General features: G+C 37.8%; 1 protein-coding gene across 4 annotated transcripts in view; it reads left to right on the forward strand.

The window, feature by feature from the left end:
* The first annotated feature begins 376 nt into the window (after window positions 1-376).
* KDM4C (lysine demethylase 4C) overlaps window positions 377-22,588 on the forward strand; it is a 144,162-nt gene continuing 121,950 nt past the window's right edge. For 3 of the 4 annotated variants that reach the window (XR_011919771.1, XM_072404235.1, XM_072404237.1), the window contains exons 1-6: window positions 377-516; window positions 9,690-9,850; window positions 10,379-10,554; window positions 11,283-11,397; window positions 16,377-16,570; window positions 21,745-21,794. Coding sequence is in view for 3 of the 4 variants with exons in the window: in XM_072404235.1 (XP_072260336.1) it covers window positions 9,710-9,850; window positions 10,379-10,554; window positions 11,283-11,397; window positions 16,377-16,570; window positions 21,745-21,794 (676 nt within the window). In the remaining variant the exon portion in view is untranslated. The remainder of the gene's footprint in view (window positions 517-9,689; window positions 9,851-10,378; window positions 10,555-11,282; window positions 11,398-16,376; window positions 16,571-21,744; window positions 21,795-22,588) is intronic. The other variant, XM_072404236.1, reaches the window with a different exon arrangement.

Here is a 22,588-nt window from a genome sequence, read left to right on the forward strand (position 1 = left end):
GCTCCAGTAGATATTTGGTATTTTCTCACGGGCCAAATATGATTTTACCACCCCTGGCCTGTGGTGGAGGGGGGGGGGCATCGAGAATCCAAGAAGGAGATGGTGCTGCACTTAAAAAAACACAAACAGAATTTTTTACTTTTTTATTCAAGGATCCTATAACCTAGGAGATATGCCAGTGTTCACACATCATGGCCGGGTGTAACAATGAGGGGACAAGCACATGGCAGCGCTGTACGTGCTGTGTACTCGGCCTAAGAGCGCGTGCACGCTCAGCTCACAGCTGTGGTGTCGGGAGCGCGCCCTGCACCCCCCTCTTTCACTTCAGCATTGCCAGCGCCGCCTCTCGCCACACTTAACCCTGACTATACCGTGATATCTTGACGTCACTAGCACGACGTCATCAACCCTAGCCGAGACAGCCGGAGCAGCGAAAAGCAGCGACGACACCGACTTGTTGCGGGGACCACGGCGAGTGCGGGGGAGGGAGCGGCGACATTCGGTCAGTCAGAGTGGGTACGTGTCTATGGTTATCTAAAGGCAGGCAGACATGTTGTCCGGAGGGCTGCCATTCCCCTGTGGTCACCCTGTGTGAGGGCAGAGAGCGGAGGGGCCTGGCATTGCTCTCCCCTCTATAAGGACATGTAGTAGCTGACATGAGGGGCAATGTGTGTCTCTGGCACGGTGGGTGTGTGTTTATTTACTATTTGCACACAGAATAATAATGACGTGAGGAGATTAGACAGGTGGAGTCGCTGTAGGTCGTCGTCAGCCATGTTTGTTGTGGGCAGGAAGTGGGGATTTAATCTGAGCACAACTCTAATGACTCCTCCAGTTCTGTCTTCTATTGGATGTGTGACATGTCCTAGGGTTGTCACCACCAGTGTGCACATTCCCAGGGCAGGTTAGGTGGATGATGGAGGACACTGGGCCTGCTTGGACATGCTATTTCCCATCTAAATACAATTCAGACCTGGACTGTCAGCCCCCCTGTTCCTAGGAGTGGTTGTACCTTAGTCCTGTAAAATGTGGAATGTGTTTAGCATGACAGTGTGAATGTCTGTGTAACCCAGCTAGTTATATTGCAGGGGTTTCAAATAAAAGGTACATGAGATGTCTGCAGAGAGACCATGGCTTCCACACACAGAGCAAGGGTCTTTCTCTGCATTATGCTGGCAGAGGGCAGCCTTGTCTAACCCTGCTGTGGCTGCTTTATGAAGAAAACTCACTGTAAGGCTTTTGTTTTGAATACACTTAGCTGATTTAAACTGAATCTTGAGTTTGGCTTTACAACTGATCTGAACCTGTACGTTGTAAAGCTGAGCCCTGTAGGAGTGACATTCTTCCCACTGATCACCACACTGATGTACTGGGAGCTGAGAATAAAGTAATTATAGTAGAGGTTCCCAGAAGACCTGAAAGTTTTTTCAAGGGTTTCCCCCCATGGTAAAAATGTTGAGAAACACTGCTGTAGAATTTGATGCTTTTGGATAAGGACTTACATTATGCCTCCTTCTGGGGTTGTTGTTTTTTCCACTGTGCAACGCTCTGGATTTCGGTGTCATCCCATACAATGCAGGGGGGAAAGACTTGCACTGAGGGGGCTGACATTATGGGCCTGATTTATTAAAGCTTTCCAAGGCTGGTGAGGATACACTTTTATCAGTGAAGCTGGGTGATCAAGAAACCCTGGAATGGATCTGGTCCAGGATTCAAAACATTTGCTGGCAAATGACTTTAATATTATTATCAATAAACAGGATTTATATAGCGCCAACATATTACGCAGTGCTGTACAATAAATAGGGGTTGCAAATGACAGACAGCTACAGACAGTGACACAGGAGGAGGAGAGGACCCTGCCCGATGAGCTTACAATCCAAGAGGTGGGAAAGTATCACACAATAGGAGGGGGATATGGAGTGGTGAGGGTTTAGCAGACAAAAGACTTTGAAGAAATCCATTCCAGGTTTGCTGGATCACCCAGCTTCACTGATGAAAGTGTATCCTCTCCTGCCTTGGAGAGCTTTATTAAATCAGGACCAATCGGTCTGGCTGATGGGACTGGTTTAGCAGAGTGCAGCTTACAAGTACCAAACAAGTTAGTAACCCACAGCAAGGGAAATATTTTGGCTAGTGATCAGCTTTAACTGTTTCCCCCCCAAAAAAGTTAGAAATGTTTAGTAAAGATCAAATCCTTAATCCAGCATACCAATGATATTTCTGCAGTGTTTTTCTTTACATTCTGCCTACTAGTGCACACCTGGTGTATTCTACATTCATGTCGTGCCCCTGGTGATAACAATCACTGTTATGTTATGTCAGCTCTGTCTGGTGTCATAGCTGGTCATGTGTGCAGTTCATGGCAGCTGCAGATCTAGATTAAGGCTAAGATGATGACAAATTTCATGCAGCGCTTTAGTTTGATAAACCGCTGTACATCATATACATTTACTGTGATTTTTTTGTTTTTCCATAGTTTCACAGACCATTCAAACTAAATAGACCACCTAATGCAACACATAAAAGAAGGGTTTTATTTTTAAGTACACTGTTATGTTGTGAATGGTTCCTTAAGTGCTTTCTATCTACACGCTGTTTAGCATTATGCACAGCATTTTTCTGGACTAGGCTTTATGATGATGATGGCAGTAGACTATGTGTGCCCAATGTTTGTCAGCATGGCCACTTGTACTATTTGCTAGGAGTGCACACATGGTGGTAAAAATACAGCAGCGGGGGAAGACACCCTAAAACAGGAGGTGCCTGAATAAAGACCTTCATGGTAGAATCACCAGGTTCACGTTACTGAAACATACAGACTTGAAAACACTGAAAACTACTTTTGAAACAATGCTAGCATGGTAGGTATAAAATATTTTTGTGATTGAGTGAAAAATAACTTTAAAAAATCATGGTCTACAAATATCAGAGTGTTGGAAAAATAAGATGAAGGGGCATCTACCACATATTTTAATATTTTGTTATAAGCGCATACTGAAAGTTCTATCAGCAGCAATTAGGACATAAATTAAAAGATAAAAAAAGAAACCCTGAGATGGATCAACCAACCCCTTCTGTGTCACTACTTCATGGAAGCAGCTTTTGCTTTAATTTACAGCCTTACACATCTGGACTGTGCATTATTTGCCCTTCTGTAGAGATCTGTATAAACGTCGGCAGATCGGAAGGTGGGCTGCAATGTTCAAGTAATTCTACAGCTTTGGGCTATAAAGACACGTGTAAAAATTGACGTTGGAAATGAACGATTAGCGATCTATTGAAAATCCTTAACAAAAAAGTGCACAACGAGGCCAATGAACGAGGAATGACGCTGGAAACGAAAGACTGTCCCGGTGTATCTAAATGGGCGATGATCCTTCGCTATCTATTGTGTGTACAGTCATTCAGTGATCGTTGATTGTTCTGAGGTACACTTTCTCTGATACACGTCACTTCTTGCATCGTCCAAACGATCGTATCTAGTGTGTGTACATTATTGGTGTATTATATTTGAACAATTGTGCACAATACAATGGTTTAAAATAATTGTGAATGATCGTTGGTCTGTCGTTAGTAGTTTTTTAATGATAATTATTGCACATGTGTACCTTGCCCTAGAGTTGAGTTGATTTACTGCAGTAGAGTTGAACCCTGTGCATAGACTGGACCATGAGAGGACATTCTCTCTTTTCTCCTTCAGCCACCGTGTAGTCCGTTTTGCTGTTTAGTTCATGCTGTGTATTGCACTTATGGTGTTCTTTACATGGTTTGCTTTCTGTCAGATGTATACTTGAGGTGTTGAGGCCAAATAGTTTGGTTCTATTCTCATCTGACCTTAACACCTATTTCTGCTTGACCTCAGAATCTTCAAAGTGTGTTTTGTCAAGGTTCAGTTGCGGCTTAATGCAGCCTTTCTTCTCTCTTTTACCCAGGGTGCAAGCCCTGTGTGGAGCGTGTGTGATATTGTCGTCACTGGCACACAATGACCACTTTTTGCCATAAATTTCTGAAATTACCTCAAAGTTGCCAGTTGTTCCTCAAAGAGGTTCACAATCTAATGTCCCTACCTATATACCTATAGTCGTATGTCCTAACATAGTCTAAGGTCAATTTTGGGGGGAAGCTAATTAACCGAACTGCTTGTTTAGGAATGTGGGAGGAAACCCATGTAAACACGGGGATTACCTGCCAACTCCATACAGATAGTGTCTTGGCTGAAATTTGAACCTGGGATCCAGCGTGGGGCTTCCTATTTTCCTCCTGGAGACAATCTTGGTGGGCTTGGCCGTGATTGCCGGGTTCATTCATTCCCGACACATGCAGGGGAAACCGGGATTGCAGGTAATCCTGGTAACCAAATCTGAGCTGCACATGTGTGAAGTGATCAAACAGGTAGAAGGGATTATTGCAGAAGGGATATCATCTGTCCCTTTCTGCTGTAATAAACTACCTGTTTGTGAGTTTTTAAAAGTGGGACATTAGTTCCTCTTTATATCTGCAGATGCTGGTTAAGAACTAGTGCTGCAGTGCACGTGTGGAGTAGCTGACAAGGTGTCAGATACTGGGAACTGTTCAGGATTTTTTAGTCCCATTGCAGGTCTGATTCTGTCCTTAAACAACAAACCCACACCCTGGTACACCAGGGCGGTTCTGTGGCCAACAAGTAAACTTTTAGTGAGATCTGCAGCTTATAAGTTCTTGCTGGCAGGATAGGAGTGAAAAAGATATCGAACATAGATCTCTCAATTCTCCCAGCAGGGCTGGCAAGCTACCCAGACTCATTGATAACTCTGTCTATGCATTGTCCATCCTAAGTGGCTGTCTTGATTGCTGCCGGGTGGATATTGAAAAGTGCTGGTGGCATGCCCGGCTATAGGTGCTTGGGAGAACACTGGTACCAAGCACTGTAGTACTCCAGGAATAGCTATTATTATGTGGAACTAATAAAAATGATTACCATTGATCACCAAAGCCAACAACATAGCTTGGTGTTCAAATAGGTAGGTGATTAGTTTCACTTCACTGAGTTTAAAATTATTTTTACTAACAGGAGGATTTCCTTATCCATTTCAATGATTCTGTTTTTATTTTTTTAACTGGCATTGTTTTGCTTTTCATTTGGAGGATGTAATAAAGGGCATACATACAGCAATAAATATGGTTGGAAAATTATTTTTGTGTGCATCTTCACTTCAGGCAAGAACATGAATATTTTGAAGAAGGTGATTTTTGTTTTTCTGTACCCACAGTATAGTCTCTTTTATCATACCATTTACATTCTTTATAGAAGAACTAAACATTGTGGTCAATTTATTATGTTATTTAAAATGTCATTTGTTATGTTTTATGTACAGAAACCCACCACATTCAATAAAATAAGTTTCTTTATTGTCTACAATTCCTTGAGGTTGCAAAGAGTTCTTTGAGCAATGGGCAGATATGTAATTACTGAGACAAGTAATCTTGGCTATCTGTTTTTTCCACTGATCTCCAATGTAAGGGGCATTTTCCCTCCACCATGCTGGGGCCTAAAGCTACGTACACACGTCAGATTTTTATCGCCCGATAATCGGCATCGGCCAATTATCGGGCGAAAATCTGCCGTGTGTACAGTCGGTGTCGTCCATCGTCCGGACGACCGACCTGCCGGATCCACGGACGATGGACGACAGCTGATCCTAATGCAAGGGAAGGGGAGAGCGCGCAGCAGGGTGCCGCTTCGTCGCTCTCCCCTCTCCATAGAGCATGAACGGTGCTGTATGTACAGCACCGTTCATGCATCGTGCACTCCCTTGTCGTTGGAAAGGATCGTGAAAGATCCTTTCCAACGACAAAAATTGGCAGTGTGTACGCAGCTAAAGTTACTTCAATTTGAGATGTGGTACATTATTTTACTGACCAATGTAATGGAAGACTAGTTTTTCCACTAGAAGATATTTCCAGTCTTTTGGAATAAAAAATGTGCTTAGGATGAAATATAATATAACAAGCATTGGCTGATGTTTTTGAGCATGAATGTGAATTAGTGTTGTCAGTTTTAGGTACAGTACCTTGGTATAAGTCCTTAATTCCAGGTCCTTGGACTTATACCAAACAGGAGTTATCTCATAAGAAATAAAAGTAAAATGATTAATCCTTTTCCATGAAAAAAACCCCTATTGGTATTGGCATATTATACATTGATGGGACTGTATAAAATAATTTAAACACTGCCTAATACTAAAATACATAAATAAAAAAGCAATTAGATGAAATAAATGAAAATTTAACCTCACTTTAGCTTGCTGAGAGGAGTCGAGTGCCTTCTAGGATGGTGCTGAGAAGGGAGGAGGAGGAGATGTTCTCTAATTCACAGAGAGTTATAGCGCGGGTTGTTCACTGAATGGTAGCAACTGACGTACTGACGCCCCTGGGCAGTCATGGCTTTGTCTCGAGAGAGGTAAATAAGGCTAGTGCGCGGTGATATGACTTATTTTGACCCATACAAGTTCTAGCACAAAGGTTGTATACCAAGCAAAGGTTTTATACCAAGCATGATTTTTCGTGTCCAAACAGGACTTAAACCAAGTTGGACTTTTTCCAAAGCGGAGTTATACCGAGGTGCCACTGTATTCTAATTTAGTTATCATCTCTACAAGAAAGACATGGAAAAGAAAAAGGAGTAACATAGGTTGTAAGGGTATAATACTTATATTAATATTGTTCAGTAAGTTAATAGTATTTTTTACTTCACATGCTCACAGATAACCATGACGTTACTTTGTGGCGCATTTAATGCGGATCCCTTTGGGCTGCCATTTAAAATAGGACACCATGATCCTTGCATTACCACAACTCAAAAGTGTAAATCTGGTCTTACAATGAACTATAGCTATAAAAACTAGACTAACTTTCGATGTGTATATCTATATTATGTCTGTTTTAGTGGTATGCTGGGTGTATTACTTTGTCCTAAGTCTTGGTTTAAAGTCTTAAATAAAGCATATAGTCAAATTAGGATAGGAAAGCTAAACCTTGGATAAACTTAGCTCAGGTCATAGAAGAAATGAAGACATTTTGGGTCCAATTTTATCTTTGTGTTGTCATTATCCTCAACCCTATGTCTGCCTTGCTAAGACATCTGTTTTCTGTTTTGGGGCTTTGTAACAGAATTATTATCAATTTATACTCGGTATGCAAAGCTACAGTATTGCTTTTTATGTTGTTATAGGAGGCACTGTAGACGGTTGTATTAAACTTTTTGAAAAATCCTAGCACTAGGATCAATAGGTCTAAAATGAAGATCACAGGTAAAGGTGCATTTTAGTTTTAGCTTGCACTGCAGAATGTTGCATCTTATTCATGTTAGTCCAGTGGTGGCCTATTTGAAAATATAGGGTGACCTCAAGATCACAACATTTCCAGCAGATTTTTAGCAGGATGGTATTGTGTTGAGTTTGGCAACCCAATCGGTATGTATCAGTATGAAGCATACAGGAGCCAGCATAGTTTGTCCTGCTGCGTTCTTTGTTACGTACACTGAAGACAAAGTTAAAGTCATCATTGGTGGTCAGTTACAGTTCACTCCCACCTTAAACTGGTTCTCGGGAGCAGTGTTTTGTGACTCTTCCCTCTGAATAATGGTCAGTGCAGGTTAAACTAGCCCTCCCACATTGCTTTCAATAACCACATGAGTAGTCAGGGCAGTTTAGCACCCATTCCACATTGGTGGCCAGTGGCGTATTATTTTCTTTCAAACACAGACAGTGTTTAAACACAGAGAACTGCTGCTGCTTTGTTTGTCAAAGTAGAAATATTGCTGTCCAAGCCATTCTGCGGAAGAACAAACAAACCACCAAAAAAAACTAGAAGAGTGCCACACATGGGAGATGCATTTTGTTCACTTCCCTTTTGAAGATGCCCACTGTCTGTTCAGAACTGGCAAAAACCCCTGGCAATGGGTACAGTTGTTTACTGTGTGGAAAGATCTTTTAGAAGTGATTTGGGTCACCATAGAAGAGTTATAAACAACAAGCCATTTCTACAAGGTAGGAACCAAGGAACATTATTTGAATACGCAATGAATAGGTTACAGAAGGTTAGCATCAGTCTGAAAATTTTAGGGAAAAGTTGGTTGAATCTTGAATGAAAACATTGACAAATGGTGCCCCTGGTGTTTCCTCGTGTGTATTCCACATCCATACAATAATCTTGTATGAAACTTTGGGCCTGATTTATTTAGGTGATCCAGCAAACCTGTAATGGTTTTCCTAAAAGTAATTTGCTATTTGTTGGCAAGTGTTTTCAATCCTGGACCAGATCCATTGCAGGGTTGCATGACTTGCAGAAGAAATCTTTTGCTAAACACAGCTGAGGTTGTGGCTGATCGTAAAGGGATGAGCTCTTTCTGCAGCCTCTTGTAACGTTTTAATGACCAAGACAAACTCTTCAGTGATAACTCTAAACTCCGCAACATATGTGATTGGCTGTGGCAGAAATCTAAGGTGTATACAGTGGTTTCCAATGGCCTTTAGCTATCCACTGTGCTGTAATTTCCTATGCAGAATGCTGCAGGGTTCCATCTTGTACCCTCCCCTCCCCATGTCCTCATAGAACTGCACAGCTCTGTGTAATTAGTGCTCGTTCTTTCTGTGTGTAACAATCAGGAAAGATGGATTCCAGTAACAAAAACTTGGACATATGTACAGACCCAAGCTTGGTGCTAATACCAGGCGCTGTCTTATAACCAAGGTACTGTCAGGTTTTATTGAAAGGAAACAAAACACTATGTTGGTTAACAGTCCTACCCAACATAGTTAGTATTCAGCCCAATGTAAAGACAGAGTTAGATCAGCCTCCATGGGAGATCCTTATGGTGTGAGAATCATTTTACATATCGGAGTTATACATATCGGTTCATTTTACTTCACTTCATCCTTCCTAAATATATAGGGAAGTGGGAAGGTCTACCAGCCTTAGGAAATCAACAGATAGAACCTCTGCTATTACAACTAGGCCTATTGAAATAATGAAGAAGGGACTGACCAAAAGCAGAGACAGAAGTGAAGTATGAAAAGGGGAAGGAGATGTGAGCTGTCCTGCAAGGTACAAAACACTGATATCCAAGGTACACACCAAGCATGGGGGAGGCAGGGTTATATATTTCAGGCCAGGGTCCTCTCCTTCTATGTCACTGTATCTATTTGTAATTTGCAACCCCTATTGAATGTACAGCACTGTGTAATATGTTGGCGCTTGTAAATACTGTTTAATAATATTATTGGGAAATATTCAAAATCTCATGGAAGGTATAAATCCATCCATGAGGACCAAACCTTTCATAAAGCCTTAATTTTGTCCTGCAGTGTAGCTATCATATGTTCCTTAAGTGGTAATTTCTTAACCTTACGTTTAACCTGCACAACTGAGGGTGAACCCCAACACCGTGCCCTCCCAAGGGTTTGCTTAGCAGCTGTAAACACATATGTGAGATGTTTTAGCTGACGACTGGTACAACCTTATGGTTAGAGAAGTTGTGGTTGCAATGTAGAGCAGAATGGGTACAAATTGAAAATGAAATGCAATTTTTAAGAACATATGGCCTCTGGTAACAGTAATGTCTGATGGCAGTATTTTTATTAAGCTATAGTTTCTCTTTAAATATATGTATGTTTTAAATAACCCTGTATTTTATTAAATATTTTCAGTGCATCCCTAAACATTGACAATGGCGGCAAAAGACTCAGATGAGCAGAATCCTGCTTGCAAAATCATGACTTTCCGACCCACCATGGAAGAATTTAGAGATTTCAACAAATATTTGGTATACATGGAGTCTAAAGGTGCTCATCGATCTGGCTTGGCAAAGGTAATTTTTATAGGTTATTAATTGAGCTTAATGTCTGTTACTGTTGTAGCTAAGATGAATGTTACATTCAAAATTAAAGGAGTTATAAGCATTTTTTTATTGGTTAAAACTTTTGTCAGGTTTATTTGTTTGCTTGTACCATTGGGTGAATCTCCAAAGTTGAAACTCTTGCTTTAGCAAAAGGCATGTGCATAATACAGTAGAAAATGTGCCAGACAAGGGCAGTGTGTGTGTGTGTATGTATGTATATATGTATGTTTGTGTGTGTGTATGTATGTATGTGTGTGTGTGTATATATATATATATATATATATATGTGTATATGTATGTATATATATGTATATATATATATATATATATATATATATATATGTACTACTGATCATAGACAAAATCAATCAGCATTATTCTGTCTGTGCAACCAACTTTACTTGGTACATGTATTTTTGCAGTGTATAGTTTTGACAAAATATAGAGTTTTTTTATGTGACACCATTTATTTTTTTTTTTTTACTATAATTTTTAAAGGTGATACCACCAAAAGGATGGAAACCCAAGAAGCATTATGACGACATAGATGACCTTGTGATTCCTGCTCCAATCCAGCAGATGGTCACTGGCCAGTCAGGTCTCTTTACACAGTATAATATCCAGAAGAAACCAATGACTGTAAAGGAGTTCAGAAGAATGGCAAATAGTGACAAGTATGTATTAAGTCATTAGGCCATGTACAGATGTTTTTGATGGGCAGTTTGTTTTAAAGATAGTAAACACTGCATTTGTTTTTAATGCAGAAATTATTTAATATCCTTTTTATTTACTTGGGTAAAGATGCTTGTTTTTTACTTTTGGAAAGCAATTGTATTTATACGTTTGTCTGGTAATCAGCTTTACGTTGCTGATGTTTTCTTCTTCCAAATAAGTTATTTTCAGCCATAGGAGAAAGGATCTTTCAGTTTATGATGATATGGAACATATATGAAATTATCATTGAGATAGTTATAAATATCCAAAAAAGATGTTTCAAAAATGGTCTAAATAAAATACATAAAAAGTAAATACAAATAAATGGAATTGGGCTGTATCTTTCCTTTGCTACCTTTATAAAGTTTGAGAACTTTACTTCAGGGTACCATTGAAGTCTTTAAAATTTCTGTCCAAGCTGCATATGTATAGAAGGTTTTGTCTGTTTTAAAAGTATTTCTAATAATTTTGATATGTTATCATTATATTCCCATTTCAAAGTGTAGGGTTAGATTGGCTCTCTTGTTAATATTTATGTAAGTAGACAAAAAGATTTGTTGATTTCCAGTAGGGCATTTAAACTAAAGGCAAAGCTAACATCCTCAGACATTTACACTAGTGTAAGAGGAAGGCATCATATTTTTTAACATAAACATAACCTATAACATATTTTTTTGTATCTTTCCAGGTACTGCACTCCAAGATACTTGGACTATGAAGACCTGGAACGTAAATATTGGAAAAATTTAACTTTTGTGGCACCGATTTATGGAGCAGATGTCAATGGGAGCCTGTATGATGAAGTAAGTTAATTATAAAGTAAAGGAAAACAATACTTCAAATTTCCAGAAAAGCCTATATGTTTTTGGAAGAGTTATTTTGTTTAAGTCTGTCTTTTGGGCTCATATTAACATGGCACTTAAGTTCCCCTTTAAAAATGTTCAATCAGGCAGGTCATTATTGCAGAAAGGGACAGGCAATGTTCTTTTCCATGGCTCCAAGGAACTGTAAAATACCAGGATACCCGGCAATCCCGGCTTTCCCTGTGCATCCTGGGAATGAATGAGAAGATTGCGGTGCATTGCGACAAAACAGGAACAGGTGAGTATCACAGATTATTTCAGCGTTAGGTAAGAAATAAGTTAGCAAAAAAGCAATTCAAAAGTCTCATGGAGTACAGCTTGCCACGCTATTTGAAGGCATCTATTAACTTGAAAATCCTCTGACATGAGAAAGGTCAAGTAGACCCAAAGCCAGAACAGGTTTTGTGTCAGAGTCACCTAAAAGTACAATTGCTTCAAGCATAGCTAAACTGTGTTCAAATTAATCTAGTCTCTTAAAAGACTTCAAAAATTGGTTAATTGTGTGAAAGAAATATTTTGTTTTAGGTTTCTTTTTACTGAAGCCAAGCAGTACATCCTGGTCCAAACTTAGTGGGTCAGGGATTAATTTTTTCTGGCTATGTTAGAACTAATTTAGAAAAGAAAAATAGATAGACAAGCACAGTCTGCAGACCTAGCCCTTTAACCTGGTTTAACGGTTCAGCACCTTTTGTGGTTACTTCTGCAAGAACCTTCTGAACAAGATTCGATTTTATAGTAGAAAATTCTTAGCTATTAGAAGGTGGCTTTTTTCTGACTTTATTAAAAAGGAGACTTTAGTCATTAGAAAGCACAACTTCTGCTTAAAATGATCACATCTTTCACATCACACATAGTTGTAATCCACAAACCTTGGTGTTTAGCAAGCTTAGGTTATGGTATGCAGAGATATAATGTCATTCTCAGGAGTCTATATACACAATATATTGGAGGCAGGTGAGTGTAAAAAGGGTAAAGTTCTGCTTTACCTGTACAAATAAATTGCCAGCAGACGGGTACTTTACTCTAGAATGCACAGGCTATGTCTGTTCTTCAGTAAAGTTACCTGCCTGTTCCCAGTTTGATAATCTAAACTCACCTGAATTTGCATCTTCACCTGGTTCTCCTCAGGGTTCAGATTCTTCAGCCCTCCTGAGTGTTTTTAGGTTTGCAAAAAAACTGCCTGTTTTTTTTTTTTTGGAATGTAAGGTTTAGTTTGGGAAAAGGTCTCCTACATCACTGAAAAGACTTAAGTTTTTAGCAGGTTGGCTGTGCACCTTTAAATCAGTTTTTAGGTTTTGTTTGAATTCTTTAACTTGTTGGGAAAGCATGAAAAGGAGATTATTTTTGCTTTTGGACTGTGTCTTTGTCAATCCACAAGGTGGTGTTCTTGTACCGTAAATTTATCTGCAGAAACGTTTTAGTTCAGGTTTAAAGTGTGTGTGTGTGAATTTTTTTTTTATCACCATACATGTAGCCTGCTCTTCTTATCTTTCATAATAAAACAGGTGGTTTGCAACTCCATACGCACATGCTAGGATTGTAGGAAGAAAACAGTGGCTGGGAGTTGCATGCTGTATGTTGCACAAATAATCACATCAGGAAAGACCACCTTTGTAAGGCATCAGACAGTTGGGGAGCTTTTCCCTGATTATAAGTTTTTCTCTTCCAATAAAGAGAGAGATGAGGTAAGCCAGTGTTGCACTGAATTGTTGATATTAGGAACTTATGGACTATTGACTGATAAGCACAAAGCAGGTACAGGATGAGAGAAGTTTTTCAGGAATCATTTCTATCAGTTCTCCACATATAAAGCTAAGCTAGGGAGGAGAACATTTTATTATCCTGTGAGGGTGAGTTCTTTGCAGGCTTTCGGAGTATTTCCCTGGATCTTATTGCCTCATTCTTGCCTAGTAATAACTAGAAAACGCCCTTTTAAAACTAATTACAGTCATAGTCACCCTTTTTTCAGTGCTGGACTGTTAAGTATTGGTGGATCCTTTTGGAGCTTTTAAAATATTTAAATCTCAGGTGTAAAACACACGGATTCCAGTATTATTATTTAACAAAAATGAAGCAAAAATACCAAAATGGTGTAAAATGTTAAGTGCATCTGTAGCTTAATGTTAAGTGATTCAGTAGCTTGTAGAACCACGTTTAGCAGCAGTAACTTGAAGTAATTGTTATCAGTATGACTTTTTCAGTCTCCCACATTGTTGTGGAGGAATTTTGGCCCATTCTTCTTTATACCTGCTTAAGCTTATTGAGTTTCTTGGGCAGCTGTTTATGCACAGCTCTCTTAAGGTCCTGCCACACTGGATTTTGACTGGGCCTTTGCAAAAACCTTGATTTCCCCCCCAGTCATTTTGTTGAAGATTTGCTTTATTCAGTTTTATCTGTTTCACAGAAAGCCCCACATTTGACTTGAGTTTGCACAACTCAATGAATACAAGGTCCTGTGGGTGCAAAATAAGCTAATTTCACCTCTCCTCCATTGTGTTTGACAGTTGGTATGTAGTATTTGTGCATTAGTTTTCGCCAAACCTTACCCTGTGTATTATGGCCAAACATCTCCACTTTAGTCTTGTCTGTCCAAAGGAATCCAGAAGTCTTTTTGGATGCATCTTTTCAAACCTAAGCCATGCTGCCATGTTCTTTTTAGAGAGAAAAGTCTTTCTCCTGGCAACCCTTCTAAACAAGCCATTCTTGTGTTCAGTCTTTTTTTACTGTCCTAGACTTGCATAGTCCACCCTTGTGAATTTGCTGGGATGTCCACTCATGAGAAGATCTGAAAATGTTTTGAAGGTTTTCCACTTGTGTATAATCTTTCTCACTGTGGAATGATGAACTTCAAATGTTTATAACCCTTCCCATAATGGTGAGCAGCAACATGATCTTTTTAAGATCATTGCTGATGTCTTTCTTACATTGTGGCATTGTGGTAACACACACCTGAAAGCTCTAGACCAGCAGGCTGGCAAAACTTCATTTTTTATGGCTACACTTGCTGTTGATGATTTTATTAGCAGTATCTGGATGTTACTTAACTACTTTTGTTGGAATTAAAAGGGTAAGGGTACTTCTTCTGCATTTTGACTTAGTCTTTGTTAATCGAATGATGACAGTGTAATATGTGTTGTTGTTTTTAAGACATGTTGACGACCAGATTTTTAATTGTCTTAATATGCAGAACCTTGATACTGAAGGTGGGTATATGTGCTGAATCTCTAAATAATGTAGTTCAAGTGTTAAAGGAGTAGCGTTGGCACTTGTTATTCTAAATCATCAGGCAAAGCAAAAAGTTGATTTGTTTTAAGCATAATTAAAACTGTTTGATTTTTAGGTTCTTCAGATAAGGGAGCACTAACTTAAGTGCTAACCATCCATATTTAGATGTGCCTACTTTTTTTATCCTGTAAAGCGTAATGTGGTACTTTTGCATGAAAAATAAATACGTTTCCTGGGTTACTGTGTATTGTTTTCCTTTTTTTTGTCTGAATTTCAAAATGTGCTTTAAAAAAAAAAATGTAAATCAGGCTTGGATACCCTAAATGGAACAGAATATCACTGTATGAGGTATGGAAGGAACCAACCTAAACTTTGTGTTTATTTGGAGGACTTTTAGGGAACGAATCCCTTTCTCCTCCATTGTTTCTGTTTTGGGTCTGATGTATAGACCACTATAAGTTTAATATTTAGCACTAAACTCTTTACCCAACATCTTGATTTATTTTTAATGTAAGTACTGTAGAAATTATTTTAATTACAAAAAAGCAGTTTTTCCCCACAAAATAATTAATGCAAAGTACTAGGGGAGAAAAGGTGCATTTGGATTAAAAGAAAATAGATTTTTTTGTACATCAGGTCTTCATGCAAAATTGGACATGTTATGTGTCTTCTGCTTACATAACTTCTGTTAAGATATATATATCGCTTTTTGTCATCTCCAAGCTCCAAGTGTTAGTATCTGTGTTTAGAGCATTTAATGTTTATTTATTTTTTTTAATTATTTTGTATTAAACATTCCAAGCATTGCATTAACTTATTGCTGCAGATTTTTTAAAAAGGCCTAGAGTATGTTTCCTTTACTAAAAATATTACTATTTTTGTATTACGTTGTTTTACACATTTCTTTTAACCTGTTAGTAACTATAGTATCTGCTAAACACGTTGAAAAATGCATTGGAAATTAAGTGAATTTGTCACCTTAGCTGATTTTACCTATTTTCCATTTCACAGAAATAGGAAAGCTCTAGTATAGTATTTTTTTATATGTTTTATTGAACATACAAAAAGGCCAGATGCATATAAATTAATGTCATAATAAAGGTTTTTGTTTCACTTTGAATGCAAGAGCTGCCTTGTGTCAGATAAAGTAAAATAAAAGAATGTCTGTAAGCAATGCATTGGGGACTTCAGTATTGATATGTTCCCTGCATGCCCTACAATTTATTTCCTGAGATAAGAAACAGTCTGTGATTTCTGAAAGGTCAGAGAGTAGATAGTAGGAGTCTCAGTATGTGATAAATGTCATGGCAAGCAGTATCAAACCTTACATGAGTATATCGTTGTTCTCAGCGAACAGTCTCTTATCTGGCTCAACATTAATTATACCCTTTATCTAATACATCACATATATTATCTCCCCATTGGGTTTTACCAGCTCTTTATCTAGAAGTGAGTAAGCTGATAGGTAGTGGCCTGAAGTGTTATCATTGATCTTAGCTGTGCTAGAAATAAACAATCGTATGCTAAATTTACCTTTTAGGTTGCCTTGTCTGTAATTCCGCTTTAAATATTAGAAATGCTTTCTGTGGCAATATTAAGAATACATTTAATAAACTGTGATTACATGTTAGTTAGTATGTAATTTTTATCTAGATGGCTGAATTGTATTTCTAATGCATTTGTTTTTGCTGCAGGATGTAAATGAATGGAAAATTTCTCGCTTAAATACCATCTTGGATGTTGTAGAAGAAGAATGTGGCATCTCTATTGAAGGTGTAAATACTCCTTACCTCTACTTTGGCATGTGGAAAACCACATTTGCTTGGCACACAGAAGACATGGATCTTTACAGCATCAACTACCTCCACTTTGGGGAGCCAAAGTCATGGTAATTTTGTTTTACTTTCTTCATCTGTTGTGTTACTGTTATGTTTTGGACTCTAGCTGTTTCCCCCAAAAAAAGCCCTACCCCAATAATAAACCCTGCTCCAAAAATAAGCTACAATATAAATAAATACAAGGACAAAAGGTGCTCATTTAAGGTAGTGCTATTGCTAGACAGAGACAGAAGAAATTGGGGCAAATGGTTCTAAAGGAAATGGAGTCACAAGAAATTCAAGATGGAATTCAGGGTTTGGAGAGTTAGTTATGATGATGATCCAGAAAGTGATGACATGACTATATTTAAATAAATGTTGATTTTCTTTTTTTAAGAATAAATGTTGATTTTTGTTCATGAAAAAATAAGACATCCCCTGAAAATAAGCACTAGTGCATTTTTTTACAGCACAAATTAATAAGACACTGTCCTATTTTTAGGGAAACGGTATTTTGTTATTGCTTCCCTTTGCTATCATTTGAGTGAAAAAAGGAGAAAGCCTGGTAACATCAAATTTATTAATAAGAAATATGGGCTAAAGCCAGTCTTACTTTAAATCCTGTACCTAGCGCCAGAGATAAAAGTGGGTACTAGTGGAGGTAATTAAGGCTACAACATGCGATTTTCCTTAGGTGGGATATTTGCCAACCCTAGTTAAATGTACAAATTGAAGAAAAGGAAAAACGAGGGATTTGCTCGGCAAAATTAGTACAAAAATACACTGCTTTCAAAGCAGGTTGGTTGGAGCAGGACCTTGGTTTTCCTTGTCCAATTGTTAATTGGTATTATTACACACAGAAGGGAGCTGTGGCCGCAGCTCTTTTTGAATATCCGCTGACGCTGGGGACCAGATTTCTTTTTATTGGGAATTACTCTCTTCAAATCACTACACCTGATAGGTGGGCTGCGGCGGCTACCCCTATTCTTCTTTTGATACACTCCTGGAACCAGAAATTGATGGTCATCACCCTATTATTGTGTACAGAACTTAAACATTGCATCTCCACCCAACATAGACCACCTACTCCAAACTGTCCTCCATCTTGGAATAAACTGCATGTATAAAAGCACACAGCTACCCCTAAGGAAGCCCAACAAGGGCGAAATGGGGCGGGTAAAAAGGCTGCGGTTAGTTTAAACTCAATTGTTTCCTCACTGTTTTGCGTCAATGAATAGCCGTCTCGCTTGCTTTGGATGACAACAAAATTTTCTAAATAGGTGATATATGTTTAGAAATAATAATAACAATTAATTGGACCAGGAAAACCAGAGTCCTGCTCCAACCATCCTCTAACCATCCATCACATTGAAAGCAGTGTATTTTTGTACTAATTTGTCACTAAATGTATAATACACTTAAATTTTGCAGAGAAAAACCCTCTTTGTTTTTACTTTAAATCCTACCAAAAGCTGAGGGAGAATTTTAACTGATAAATGGGGATTTCACCATGCCAGTCATGGTCTTTTCTTCAGGGCTGGGCAGTCTGTACAAAAACCCTTAGAATTCGACCCCTCATTTTATGGTACCACTGACTCCTCTAATTTAAATTGCTGATGTATGATAATGTCCTATGTTGATTAAAACACATTATACACAGCATTTCATTACTGCCAAAGGCCAGCCATTGTAAAGTTATATGAAGAAGGGGTCTGATTTTGGGAACAAGAACTCCTGGCCAGAAAGCTGACATTCTACCCTTTTTAACCAGCCTGTAATTGCCAGCATGTAAACCAGTAAAGTTTATGCCTAAATTTTAAACTAAAAACACAAAAATTAAAAAGTTTTATTTGTTTTTATCAAGAGGCTACACATTTTGATGTACTTGAAGATCTAATGAGGATCAGAAATAAAAAATAAAGTGCAGGCATGGGGTGATAAACAACTCTGTGTGCAGGGGAGCTGTAAATGTAGAATGTAATCTACAAACAAAGCAAACATTTCATAATCCAATCAAATGAAAACTTTTCAAGAGTAATCCAGATTACAAAGATGTGTAAATATTAGGCTGCTGAAAGCTCAGATAAGTTTCATACTAGTGACAACTCCGCAGTGGGCCTAATTAATACAGCAGTGAACTACTTTATCATGACTGTTATCTGTGAATCAGGACATTTTTACATACTGTATGTTTTCAGAAAAACTTACATTTAATAGGAGTCAGTCAGTAGATTTTTTTTTTGCTGACTCCGACTCCAGATTCTCCAAAATTACTCCGACTCCACAGCCCTGACTGTGGGCATCTCTTTTTCTCTTTTTTTTTTTTTTCTTCAACATTCTTATTTCATGTATTAAACTTTCCTGTTGCTTTTTTATCTTACATTGCCAAAGTATTGAAAGGCTTTTCTTTTATTTTTCTATCCCTTAGATATAAACAGTTCACCTTAGAGTTGTCACAGAAAGAGGTGTCCACATTGGAAGATTTTTCTTTCTTGCTCCGGTGACAACTCAAAACATTTAGATTTCTCCCCGCTTTGTAGCAGTTACAAGAACAATACAAACATTACAGAGGGGCTTACTTTTCCTTAATAAAAAAGACCTTTACATTTACTTGAAAATTGTACATTTATCTATTACATTTGACTATTTTTTTTTTATTACTTCTCTGAAAAATAAATTGCCTGCCTTTATGGGGATTTTTTTGTTTTTTTTACACTTTCCTCAGCTTTTTTACATCTGCCATAATTATTTGCAAATCTATGTTCATTAAAGATTTTAGCTTTTCTTTTGTTTCATAACACAAAATACTGACCAGCCTTTTTGCCATCTGTAGTCTGTGTAAATGTTGACCTGCTTTTACTCCAAGATTTAGTCATTTAATGCAGAGCTTTTTGGGCAAGCATTTGACATGAAATACACTTCAAATCCGTTTTTCTATATTCAAGTAAAAGCCTGAGTTAAAGATTTATTGAACAGTTCATTAGAGATTTCTGCAATCCATTACAGAATTGTCAATACTTCTTGACACAAGACTGTACCTGGCATTACCTCCTTCTCTGTGTGCATCAGTGAGTTGAAGCTTTTAGCTTCACTTTTTTGTGTTAAATTTATCACCACAGAACATTTATTCCCTGCACTAAGGATGTGGTCCCTACTACTTTTTTTGTTATTTTTTACAAGACCGACATCAAATCTCCCAGTTGCTCATTTAGATGACACTGTATGTCCCAGTATGTTCAATCTATACTTAACTATACTCTACACTTGAAAAAACATTCCTGTAAGAAAAGTCTTTGATTTTATTCAAGGGTAGAATTATTTTGAAATAGCTCAGCATAGTACCATGCACTCTATCATCTTAAGGAGCACTTTTTGAGATGTGATGTTAGGGTGCTGTCTAACTTGCTCATTGTGTACTTTGGAATGCACAAGTGCTACAATTGATTTTCTTGTGTAGCTATGCTATAAAAAATATGTGTCAAAAGATTTTTGGAAAGACATCAGACATCGTACATTTAAAGGACTGATTCTCCCATTGTTATTTTTTTTTTTTTTTTTTTTGCATGACAAGGTTTATACAGAAAAATGCTGATTGGATTTATATAAAAATCTTGACTGGTATTGATATCCTAATATTTTATTTTATTCGTTGCATGTTGATCACAAATAATTAAATCGGTCAGTTCCATTTGCTGATGGGCATGGATTAGTTAAAGCGTACCTTAACTCAACATTTTACTTCTAGGGAGCAGTGCCCCAAAATGTAGCACCTCAGGTGTAAGCTATACGTTTATCCTATGTTTTCTTCATTTTTATGCATTTTAAGTTTTTACTTGCTGCTTAAGCTTTTCTTGACTTTGAATGTTGCTCTTTAAATTTTAGTTGTTAGCAAACATCTCTGTTTCATTTAATGTGTACAGGCAATACTTTTTACATCAGCATAGGTGTTTTACCATTGAGTTTAACAACATTAAGCAATTATTTATCTTTTAAAATGAAATACCTATTTGTTTGCTAACAGTGCATGCTAAGTGTTGATGTAAGAACATGTTGAGTCCCAGAATTATAGGAAACATCTTAGTCTCTGTGGCACAGTTGTCAGTGACATGTACAGTGTTGGTAATGGCTGAGCAGTATTAGTAGTTTTTTTTAGGTATATGACTGATTCTTGAACCCATGCTTCACCCAGAGGTTTGTAATAGTTAGTATACCTAATCAGAAATTGAGATCTTCATAATAAAATAGTGTCTGTATCTAATACAGGTAGTCCCCAGGTTATATACCAGATAAGGACTGTAGGTTTGTTCTTAAAGAGGAACTAAACCTAATAGGCCCTAAAACAAAAAAAAAATCCTATTACCTTCAATCCCGCAGGGCAGTCCGATTCCTCCAAAGGTCTCTTGCATCCTGTACCGCGTTGCCCCAACATCTGTCTGCAAACCGGTGCTCTGGGCTTCTTCCTGGATCTTTATCCTACGTCACCGGACCCAGGCGTGAGATTGGGTGACGTAGGATGAAAACAAAAATTGAGAGATCAGCAAATTTTTTACCCCCCACGAAAAGGCTCGGACACCCAAGAGCCTCCCGGGATGCCTGACGTAGGTATCCCGGGAGGCTTTGCGCTCCCATTCATTCTCGATCACCTAGCCATTTTTTTTTATTAAAAAATGGTGTTGCACTTAAAAAACAAAACAAACCAAAAAAACAGAATTTTCACCTAACTTAAAAGGTTTGTCTACTCTTTTATTTAAGGTGAAACATAATGAATGTAGGTACGCTTTAAGTTTAAGAATTTGTATGTAAGTCAAAACAGGTACATTATTTTAATAAATGCAATTAGGACAGATGTTTGTCTCTACATATTATTAGGCAGTGTGGTGTCATTTACTGTATAAAATCCTCACTGGGTATCTAGGAGTTGTCTGTATGTTGGGTGTGGAGCTGATGCTTTACTTTTTTTAAAATTTTCCTTTACTTTTTTATATTAAATAAACAGTGTTTTCTCCCAATATGAAAGTTCAGGGAAGTGTCGCAAGGAAATGGTGGTTTGTACAAATTTTGATAAAGCAAATGTAATTCTTTGAGGCAAAATACTATTAGACATCATGACAAAAAGCTAAAGGACTTAATACTTTGAGGGTTTAATACTACTTATCCTAATCTCTTGGTAAGAGATCCTAAAAAATATATTTGTAAAACATTTTTGTTGAATTAAAATGTCTTCTGTTTTTTTCTTCCCCTTAAGGTATTCCATACCCCCAGAGCATGGAAAAAGACTTGAACGACTGGCTCAAGGTAAGTGCTTTGCAAAAGTATGATGCAGTTAAATTAATGCTTTGATTTTGCTGTTTTAAATGTGTATATAAGTGGGTAAAAAAGTCTGACAGCAGACTTGTTTTTTTTTTTGTTTTTTTTATATTTATACCAAGGATGCCCTATGTGTGAAGTAATATATTCCTTTTGTTCAATGTAGAAGGGTCCCAGAAGTACTCAAATCACTTTCCTCTTAAGTGAAATACCTTCATGTGTAATCTATTGGAGGTTGAATGAGGTGAGCCTATAATTGGGAAAGTGTTTGTCTAACTTGGTTTTGCTCAGGAGTGGAGTTTTAGTGTTGTGGATTAAATATTGCAGAAACTCAAATGCCTTTCCCTAATCGAATTGGAGAAGGATATCTGATATAGAGCAAAAGCAGGGTTACCTAGAAAAGATTTGATGCCTGAATCTTCTGGAAGTAATTAGGAAATGTTTAGGGCATTTATTTTTGGATGAGTGATTTTAATAATGTTGGGTTTACTTAAAGTTTTGTGAATTTTTGCCTGTTCTAAGGGCAATTATTTTTAGTAACCTGGTTACCTGACTTTTTCGCTAAAGTTCAGCAGTGTCACTAGGTCAGAATCCTTCCCCCTTACTTTGTAACTCCTGTGGTTGCAAAGTAAAGAGGACAACAACACGCTGATGATGAAAGCTCTCTAGTCTTTCTTCCCCTGTTCTCTGTCAGTAGGTTCCTTTGTGTTTTACTTTCACTATGTGCATGCATCAAACCTGATTGGCCCCAAGTTCTACCTTTTACTGCCCTAGTTGTTACA

The sequence above is a fragment of the Pyxicephalus adspersus genome, chromosome 3, assembly GCF_032062135.1.
Source record: "Pyxicephalus adspersus chromosome 3, UCB_Pads_2.0, whole genome shotgun sequence".
Taxonomy (NCBI): domain Eukaryota; kingdom Metazoa; phylum Chordata; class Amphibia; order Anura; family Pyxicephalidae; genus Pyxicephalus; species Pyxicephalus adspersus.